The sequence below is a fragment of the Amblyomma americanum genome, chromosome 7 (assembly GCF_052857255.1).
Source record: "Amblyomma americanum isolate KBUSLIRL-KWMA chromosome 7, ASM5285725v1, whole genome shotgun sequence".
Taxonomy (NCBI): Eukaryota; Metazoa; Arthropoda; class Arachnida; order Ixodida; family Ixodidae; genus Amblyomma; species Amblyomma americanum.
Genome location: NC_135503.1, coordinates 127052430 through 127063121, shown reverse-complemented (window position 1 = coordinate 127063121; position 10692 = coordinate 127052430). Strand labels below are relative to the sequence as shown.

The 10692-nt window shown below is 43.7% G+C and overlaps 1 protein-coding gene across 1 annotated transcript in view; it reads right to left on the bottom strand.

Moving 5' to 3' along the window:
- Nucleotides 1–2376: 2376 nt before the first annotated feature.
- Nucleotides 2377–10692, bottom strand: part of SamDC (S-adenosylmethionine decarboxylase) — a 65842-nt gene continuing 57526 nt past the window's right edge. Inside the window, exons 7-10 of the mRNA XM_077632937.1 lie at nucleotides 7362–7602; nucleotides 5310–5384; nucleotides 4760–4840; nucleotides 2377–4143 (exon numbers count right to left, since the gene is read on the bottom strand). Coding sequence (XP_077489063.1) covers nucleotides 4009–4143; nucleotides 4760–4840; nucleotides 5310–5384; nucleotides 7362–7602 — 532 coding nt within the window. The 3' untranslated portion in view covers nucleotides 2377–4008. The remainder of the gene's footprint in view (nucleotides 4144–4759; nucleotides 4841–5309; nucleotides 5385–7361; nucleotides 7603–10692) is intronic.

Below are 10692 nucleotides of genomic sequence, written 5' to 3'. Positions count from 1 at the left end.
TCACGAAGTTTTGAATACCACAGATTTCAGGAAATGCGCAAGGAAGCCTGCTGTCCAATACCAGTCTACTAGTGACAGTTTTATAGTTTTTTAACAGTAGGAGCCCTGCTTGTGGTTGTTTAGCGCAGTTGAGGAATTAATTGCATGTATGATTCACTGATTTTTCCTCTAGCACACACAGCACAATTCTGAAGCTGTTGTTTTGGTGTACGCACGTGTAGTAACAAGGTAAAAGTACTAACATTTGGAGCATAGCTATGACACCAGAAGGCATGCTGAATGGTGATGTGGCCCTCATATATTGCTGCTTCCCACTATCGCTAGGACCAAAGTGAGCGATGCTGAACATGCTTTGCATTTCAGAGGAATGCAGCATGCAATGCTATAAGATGCCTCTGAATTATGTTAAAAAGACATGACATGCACACTGAACAAACTAAAGGGTGAAGCTGGTCTTATGAGAGAAAATTTAATGAAGTGTGTGCAGATTCTAAATGTCACTGAATTTTATGTAAAAGAAGTCCTTGTGCACTTGTGTAGTATGTGGTTTTTTGCCAAGAGCTTTCAAGAAATTGCGCTGCAGGGGACCTGCTGAAATGTATTTGATTGGTTTGTGTTGCCATAAGGAATGCAATAAGGGTAAAGTTATCATCCTGCCTATCATAAAAGTTGAGTTACAGGGTATCAAAATTGCCACTTCAGAAACTGGAAGTTAGTAGTATTCTCAGTTCTGGAGATGCAACTTCAGAACCCTAGAAACGAATTTCTATGCAAGGCAGAATAATTTTGGTCTTACTGCATTGCATTCCTTGATGTCGGGAATGGAATGCATTTTAGAAAGTTCCTCGTGCAATATGTGATGCAACTTTTTGCGAAGTGCATAGGCACTAGTTTTCTTAGAATGCTGTGTAGTGGATCTGCAGTATGAAAAACAAAATGAAATTTGGAATTGGTGTAGGGAAACACGTGTTCCTGGAAAACTTCATAGTTGTGACTACGTTTTGAATATAAAGCTTACCCCTTAAAAATGGTGTACAGGCAACATTTGATGTCCATTATCTCCACATATATGTTCAGATATATAGTCTTGGAGAAGTCTTAATGCCACAGCATTCAACTGCAGCAAAATGAATGTTCCTAGAATGCTCAGTGTAGTGGATCATTCAAAACATAAGTCAAGCAGGAAGTTCCTCTACCTCAAGAAACCTGCTAGCATTTCAAGGTCATTCGGTCATTAATAGTGTCATAATGGCTGTTACACGGCTGAAACAAAAAGCCTTTGGCGTTCAGACTTTTGTAGACTGTACACCTGACAACAGTAGACAGCCCCAGGGGTTTCACTCTGGGCTGTACTGTATGGCTGCTCATGCAATGATGGAATTTCAAACCTCTGAGAGATTAGAGGAACTCTCGTCCTCACCACTACAAAAATTGAGGCTTCCATGGATGCTAAAAGCTTTGCTTGGGACGAACCCAATCCACCCCCCCCCCCCCTGGGCTCTTTACTTTTGACAGAGGCTGCACATGATGTAATGTGCTTCAACTTGCTAAACCTGTATTGCTGGCCACCTGCAAGCTTTGGTGAGCGAGCTAAATGTTGAATTTAACAGTGCCTACAGGGCTCAACACCACAAGAGTAGAGAGGCTCTGCATGGTGTCCAATGCTTTTACTCGGCAGCTTATGCCAGTGTGGTAGAGGGCACAATATTTTAGGCATAGTAGCAGTGCAAAAAAACAAAAAAGAAGAACGAGACACTCACAGACACTGCTGCGAGTCTGGCAGCGTCTGTGCATCTCTCTCTCTTCTGTGCGCATTTTTTGTGCTGCTACTATGCCCAAGATAAGTAATCAACTCGCCCAAGAGCTCGTTTACTGAGGGCACAATACATTCCACCGGAGCATTATTAAAGAGAAGTGGCATGACTTTGGCAAAAAACCACTCGGATCTTGTTCTGCACTCCTGCTAAAGTTTCCTGCTGTACTACAAGTGCACTAAAACTGTAGAAAGCAAAATGCTCAACAACCAAAACAGAAGACCGCTTTTCACCTATGCCCATGTCCCAAATTCTTCCAACCCATGTACCAACACAAATGGCAAAGTGGTTCAGCAGTTTCCTGCACCCACACTACGCTGTGGTAGTTGCGGCCCAATTTCGTTTCCTGCGTGTCCCCTATTCTAATTCAGCACATATCACCAACTTGCCAAATCTATTCTTGAAAGCCAAATTTCAAACCTAACTAGCGCTATGTTTCCCCTGAAAACCATCTGCAGGAACCTGAACCAGCCGCAACTATGCAATACTGCACTATTGTAGCACTCTAGAAGCAAGGCAAGCATTTAATCCAGTCGCAGTGGAAGGGAAAAAAAAAGGCAGCTGTGTTTTTCTGTTTATTGAAACACAAGGCTTCCCATACAGTAGTACACAGAAAATTTAACACTCTTTTCCCCTCAAGGTTACACTTGTACATACACACTGTGCATATGTGGGCACAATGACTAACTTCCAGAAAATAAAAGTTCCACATTGAGAGTAAGAGAATTGTAGAATAAAAAAACATGCATATAAAGTTTCCCAAAAATAGCCTCATCACCTTGTCTGGACATGCCTCGCATTTCGTAACACTCTCACGGTAAGAAGACAATGGACACGATACAAACACTTAAGATCTAAAATCTAGGAACAGTGATGTATATACTGTCGAGAGCATCAGCCCAGCCAGCATCAGAATTTTTTTTTTTTTAATCTTTGGGGTTCGCAGAAGGTGACACAAGGAAAGTGTAGTGTAAGAGCAGTGCCTCTTGAGACAAGCAGTGGTGGAATGTCCATTTGGATCAACTGCCACGATGACAGGTGCTAGTCATTGTGAAAGATGGCAGTCAATCAGTACAATGCTTTTGTATTTGTCTCATGATCGTTAAGTTTAATTTTGCATGCCGGAATGTTTGAGCCCGTTGAGATAGCTGCTGCCCTGTATCAGAGGAGCCACGCTCTTTTGATGCAACTGGTGGTCCATGCTGCTGGCGGCCGACATGTGGCATGACAAAACAACCACCACAGCCGAACATGCAAAGGTGACGTGCTCTGGCAAAAACCCCTGCCAGCGTTGTACACAGTGCAGCTGTTCTCGAGGAGGAACCAAGCCAGACTGGAGTTCTGCACAAAAGCGCAAGTTTGCTGGCTGGAGCTGAATGACTCCCGCTCAACCCCTACTACAACAAGAGTCTTGCTCACTGTGTGAGCTATCCTCCCGACTGGTGCCTGCCTATGTGCACCTCTGGAACGGCCACCTTTCTTCCTCTGGGACAAAATGCGTGAGCAACTAAGAGTGGTGCAACCAAATAAAAACAGTGCGTGAAAGCAGATAGAATCTGAAGATGTGAACAGAAGCTGGGGCATTAGGCTAGACAAAACAGTGGAAAGGCTTGGTTGCATGACATGGCAAGCATAGAAGCTTTGAGAACTGCACCGGCAGATCTGTACAGCAGTTTTCCTGGTCCAAGGTCATGTGCACCTAGTCAAGAACGCAGTGTATCTGGTGCAAGGTGTTTGACAAATAGCGGAAGGCTGTAATTACTGCGATGAGAAAGATTATTCATTGGCTTTCGACTGCTTTGGTGAAAGCCCCATGCTGTGCTGCAGAAAACGAAGTAAACAGAGTGAAGATGCGAAGGACCAATGAAATGGAAATCAGCAGTACTGAAGCAGAAAATATAAAAGGAGGAGAGAGGTGGTGCCATGAAAGCTGCAGGAAGGTGTTGAAGAAGTGAGAAGAAAATGGCGCGAGGCCTGTCCAAGGCCTGCAGCGCGTGGCCTGGCGCCCAAACAGTCCTAAGGACATAGTCCTGGGTCTTTTCCGGGTGGGATCGGGTGAAGGCGCCAGTGCCCCCCTGGGTGCCACTTTTTTAGCGGGGCGGAGAGACTGCGCTCCTAACCGCCCACTGTGGGTGGCCTAGAGAGGCTTCCATGCAGAGAAGAGGCATGTCCAGACAAGGTGGGCCAATGGGCCTCAACTAGGGGCCTTGGCGAACAACGCGTACGTCAGGTCGTACGTGTTGAAGCGGCACACCTGCAGCTCCTTCCGATTGTAGTTGCGGAACTCTGTGTTGCAGTTCTCCTTCATGCCTTTGGCTGCCACTGACAGCTGCAATAGACAAAAAAATGCCACTTGGACACAAGCGCCTGCTCTACTGCACAGCTGCTTTTTACACTGAGAAGAGCCTGTGACTGACAAAGTTCACATCGTCATTTCTGTGTTGGCCATATCTGCCATATGAAATGTCTAACATTTACGTACTGATCAGGTCTTGCAGGACCTCAAGAAGCACATTGATGATGCACAGGTGGCCACACAAGTTTATGGGACATTGGTGCTGCTAAAAAAAACCAGAACTAGCACTTTTGGCCTAGTTCACAGAAATGTACTATTGAGGCAAAAGTTTCCAGGATGTGTAAAACGAGATCTTCAGGCACCACGTTTGAAGACAGACATTCCCCTTGCAACACTTATACAAAGATATTACAAGGACAACGTGGATGTGCGCTTGCCTATGCAGCTGTTCTTTTAAGAGTATGAAGTCATTCAAACATTAAGTAACTTGAAATGACTGGATGCACTACACAGCATTTTTTTTCTACACAGTACCAGTTTTGAGATAACCTCTGCAGTTATTTGCTGATGTCGAGCAATACCTTGCATGAATGAACCCAAAAAGAACACACAGCACATGGTAATCCATGCTCCCTGTGCATGCACTCACCTTGTTTGCAAAGAGGGTCATCACAAATTTGCCTGGCAGAAACATTTTCAGCAGAGTTGTGACCAAGTCATGGTAGTTGTCCTGCAAGAGGGCAGAACACTGTCAGCACCTTTTCCAGTATTTATCACAGCACGCAGAGAACACCATCAGATGTTACAGATTGGTTACACAGAGCAGAAGTCAAGTTTCATGTGCTAGGCTGAATGTAGCACGTAAGTAGGCAGTCATGAGGGCTGAAATGATTACACCACTGAATCACTGCACCTGCTCTGGATTGATCAGATGCAATTCTGTGGCATGCAGTGCCAACATGGCCAATCATGCCTGAAAGCATGGAGTAGTTCTGGGCAGCAATTAACAATGCAATGATGATTATGTGTACGCTAGTATCTCACAAAGGTTATAAATTGATTACTCAAAGCAGATTTATACAAAAAAATAAGCACATATTAAACTTGTTGGACGTGGACATGAAAGCCAAATTCAGATGAAACAGGAATATTAACTCTGGATGTAACAGTTCACTAGTATTAACATCACTGTGGCTCACCTGTGGAGCATTGGTCTCAAAGCTCACATAGGAGCAGTGTGGCTCTGGAGTGATGTGGATTGTGAAATAGTAGCCCTGGAAAATAACAAGGCAAAATGAGAAACAACGTAGTATGCAGCAAAAGAAAGGGCGAGTGATACAGGTATCCAAATGTTGGAGGTGTTAAGTCACACACAGGGATGATATTGCAAACAATGAAGATGAGAAAAAGAGGTGCCACAAATTGCTAAGCAGTTGCTGAAGTTCATGCTGGCACTTGTGCGCCGTCCTGTAACCATTGTCAACCATGTACCGCATTTATTTTAATGTAACCAGAGTTTTCATTTTTCTCTTAGGTGAAAAGAAAGGTCACCTCGCGTTATAATGAAATATTCGCGTTAAAATCAAATATTACGAGGGGACAAAAGTACACTATGCCGTATTTACTAGCACGTTGGTTGATGCATCCAGCAGGTCGGCCCCCAACTTTAGCAAACAAAAAAAAGTGGGAATGCTGCACTGGTTGACTAACGGAAGCTCTGAGACAAATACCGATGAACACAACACAGCAGTGGCCAAGCAGTCAGGAACTCCTCGCTAGAGACAGCGCACTTCCACCACAGTGAGCGTAGTTTCGATGCATGGCTCTGGAAAAACGAGACTTGACATGCAGGACATGTCGTGCAAGTTGACGGCATCCCCGTAAATGCCTTCGTTTCATTCTCTGAAAGTTCAGCACCACCGATGCCGCACACTAATGGCAGTAATCCACTTTGGATGCACGGAAAGCTTGGCGTTGATAATGCATGCAAAAAGGTGCTCTCTCTACTTTCGTTGGTATCGCTATCAGACGCACTTTTCAGAGACATCGAACTCGCGCAATTTGCTAACGGCTGCATGCACGATTATGACTTGTTAAGATTGCTGCCAAGAACAGTCACTGACATTCGGCAGGCATGACTTCCTGCTCTGTTGAGTGACTAGATGCATTTTTACGGCGAGGTGTCTAAAGCACAAGGTCGACGCGGTTATCATTTTTGATGCGGCTCCATTAGAACAGAAATGGCTTTCACACGCCATTTGTTCAGGTACTTTTGATCGTAAACTTCTACTCATCTTTCCACATACTGCGGCATCGTTCCTCACTTCACATTCCCGTTTTTTTTTTCCCTTCACGTGCCCACAAACTTGACCCTCTCATTATAACCATGGTCACTTTACATTCGGGCAAGTACGATACTGTGCAAACAATTACGAGCTCAGTATTGGCAGTCTTCCCTTTGTCAATTTTTCTCTTGGGTGCATACGGGGGCGCACTTTCTCACGCAAGCAGTAGGGACAAAATTTTTTGTTGTCTCGTGCATCATTCCAATGAAAGAATGCACATCAGTAAACACGTACTGCCACGTGAAAATTAAGCCCAGTGAATGAGTTGTAACCTAACCCTTTTCTGCTCATGTTTCTATTTAGGTTTCAACAGCTGAACGGTGGTTACAACGCAGATTACTTGAACCAATGCAAAGGTCAAGTGAGGCATGAAATAACGGCAATGTAATAGCTCTTTCTTCACTAGTCATTTTAGCTTTTGGGGCCAGCTGGTTTGATGAAACTGCTGCTGTGCACTTTTAATTCACTCACATGAGAAAATACTGTATTACTTTGATTATCCAGATTATTCTGCAGGGGCAGGCGAATTTCACACTAATACATGCTAAACTCCCATGCACCATTTCAAGAAAACATACATTCACCTAAAAATTTAATGTCCCTGCTTCCTTTAATCACCGATTTTATGGTTCCACAATACCCAGAAGACATACACTGCTTCTACGCATGAGCTGTTTCACTCCAGTCTGTTATCCTTAAATTATAGAACAGACTTCTTTCTGACAGCAACAAGTATTGCTGGCAAAAAATGAAGGGATTATGAATATAAGTCATGCATTATCCCACGCTGTGCCTCTTCACGAGAACTAAAGATCCTCACATCTGTCCTTTGAAAACAAAGTTTACCCCAACTGAAAGGAGGGCTTCATGCCAGACAGTACAGCCTTGAACAGGAAATGCACGCACCCCTTTGAGGATTCCATTGACAGAGTAACCGCAAGGGCTGAACAGAAACTCATCCAAGGTGGCCGTCGGATAGAGCCGGTCGATGCCAGACTTCTGCGTGGCATCCCGGGCGCTGGCCGAGCCTTCCTGGGTGAAGATGCTCATTACCCCCTGGTCCAGGTCCTGCATGATCACCTCCAGGGTCTGGTCAGCCACCTGGACTCCACGGTAGCCCGCTGGGGTGTTCAGGGTGTACAGGTACCTGAAGAGCATAACATATGCCACCTTGCTCACCCTGCGTACTAAATCATATCCGGCAGGCCATGATTAGACTTAAAACTGCATCCAGATGACAACTTACGAGGAGACTTCCAGGAACAGACTTCCCTTCGCAGTCATGTGGTGTAACAAATCGTAAGCAAACTTTCATTTGTCTTCGATCTGGTACAGGCTGTGAATGCTAGGATTTGTGCTGCGATTACATCTGCCTTACCTTTACTGCATTACCTTACTTTTACTTCCTCAGATTCGCCTGACCACAAAATGGTAATAACATCCTTCAACATGCATTAAGAATTTCCTATTCTCATGACCACAAAATGACTTTGCTGTGCTGATGTTGGTATTCTAGACTCGCTCCATTCAATAATTTAAAGTAGTTTGAAGCAAATCATGATCCTGACGTGCTCTGGGAGTATTTCTCACAACCATGTATGAAACTGTGCTCCCATGTGCGCCCCAGTAAACTGTAAAGGGAAACAGTAGAAGCGAAACAAAGGCTAAAGCAAAAGCATAAGGGTTGCTTGCTTGATCCTTGAACTGAGAGAAAACATACACCTTATGAGACCCAAGACATCTACTGAACGACTCTGAAGTTTTTCAGTGTTACAACACGCCATGTTCTAAACAAGGAACCAGAAAAATTTGAGGTTAGTTTTGGCCTGCTGATTAAATCCAGATCAGTTAAAGATGGGAACAACCTTTAAAACGTATTTTCTTTGTCTACACCAGCGATGAAGAGATAGGCCGGGGATAACCAATACAGTAATCACGAAACCAGGCATGCAGAAGCTCTCACTTTACATTACCATAAAGAAAATCCCGGGACCCAACGCCATCTCAAATGAGCTTCTATACAGATACGCAGAAGAGATTTAAAAATACGCAACTCTTAATTTTCGATCCTCATTCAGTAACAGTTCATTTCCCATTGCGTGGAAGCTTGCAAAAGCTATACCCATATTTAAACCTGGCAGTGCAGTAGACGTAGCTAACTCACTGGTCCAATCTCACTTCAGTACTTGCTCTAAACTGCTTGAGCATCAAAATACTTTCAATCTTACCCACAAAGCTACGATTTAGTATCCAGAATTCAGCATGGTTTCTGGAAAGGATTATCCACAAATTTTCAGCTGACTGATTAACTCATGTCTTTTCCAAAACATTAAATTCATGTGGCCAGACTGTTACAACTTTTAATTAACTGTGCCAAAGCCTCTGACAAAGTATTGCATCCAAAATTACTAAAAATTGAGGCTGGGTTTAAGAACGAGACCATGACAAAATGGTTGATCTCATTTTCATGCCCTCTCATTTACACTACCCTCTCATGCACAGCCTTAGGGGGTCCCCCAAGGCAGCGTTTTGGGCCCTGTTATTCTTTATTTTAATTAATCTTCCCGAAAGTGCTGAAATTGCACTTCATTTTTGAATGAGTACTGAATAATTTACAACATCAGTGCACAAAATGACCAAGACTGAACCAGGTAAAAATGGTGCAATGAGTGAAATGGTCCTAAACCAGATAAGGACTGTCTTTATGCCATAACAAGGACCATGGATTATTTCTATATAGCAGAAGTGTTGCTTGTTGGGCGAGTTGGTGATCCATGAAAATAGAGCAGCGCGTAACAAAACAGGACACAAAGGAGAGACACAGGACGACACGAGCGCTCGTGTCGTTCTGTGTCTCCTTTGTGTCCCGTTTTGTTACGCGCTGCTCTATTTTCTATATAGCATTGAAGACCAAGTAATCCAAAGGGCAATGCAGCTTTAGTACTTGGGTCTTATATTTACCCCTGATCTGCACTAGAATATAAGCTTTATGTGCTTCAAAACCCAAAACTCACCCTGGAGCCACAGGCAAAATTCATATGGTGCAACACCTAGAATAAAATGGCTAGCATACAAAGTATTGGGTAGACTGATCATAGAATACAGAAAAAATTCTATGGGACCCATACATGAAAAATAATTTATCAAAATTTCAAAAGGTCCAGCAACTTTCTATTAGATTTATATATTTATTAAAGACCAAATATATCTCCCCTTCCAATCTGTTCACTAGCTAGTCTTCCAACAACAGAGTTTCTAACAAAACATGAAAGGCTAAAGTACCAGTACTTAATTTTGCATACTAAGTAGGGGTGTCAGACTATTGAAATTTTCAAATATGAATTGAATATGAAAAAAAAAAATGGCTTCAAATATCTGTTCAGTACAAAAAAGATTTCAGAAAATGATAAACAAACAAAAGTTGCCCTTATTTTTTTTTCAGAATAGTGTATAGTCTTTGCAATTAAAATAAACAAAACTAGACTGCCCCAGTACCACATAAAAAAACATGTGCACAGAAATGTATACTATTGATGAGAGCATAACAGTATCCAAAAGCAAAACCAGTTGTTGGGCGAGTTGGTTATGGATCACCGGATAACAGTATCCAAACTGTAATGAGGTCATGCAAAACAAAATCCATAAAATGACAAGACTGGCAACAAATAACAGCATGATGACTAGTAAAACACCATTCATTCGGAGTTCAAGGGACCAGAAGAAATGCCCATTTTATCCGAAGGCCTAGTGTGGAGTTCGCTGACTTTTCCGCGAACTCGTTGATATTGTGTTCGCAGGGAAGGCCGCTCCAGTGGGGTCGGAAGTCCCCAACAAAGGGGCCCATCCCGTCCCTGCCTCCCCTTCGTGCGGCAGACGTCCTCGTTTACGCCGCGCCGTCACGGGGATGACCCGCCGGGAAAAACGCTAACCATGTACAGCTGTCGACATGTGGTTGTTAAGGGGTTGACGAGGTTTCGGGGGCGCACGAGATACGGCTGAGTATTAGCCGAGTGACCGGAAACCCACTATTCCCGTAACGACTGTGTTCATCTAGTGCGGTGTATTCTGTAAACGCTTTAGGGATCGTTTTGTCACGTGTGCGAAAGAGATAGGAAAGTGGTAACGGCTGGGCCGTGGGTGCCGTGGGAGAGGGTGGTCGCGTTTGTGCTGTTTGTCTATTTGACTGCAACCTCTCCTTTCCCAAATGTTTAATCAGCACTCTTTCCCCAATCTGTGA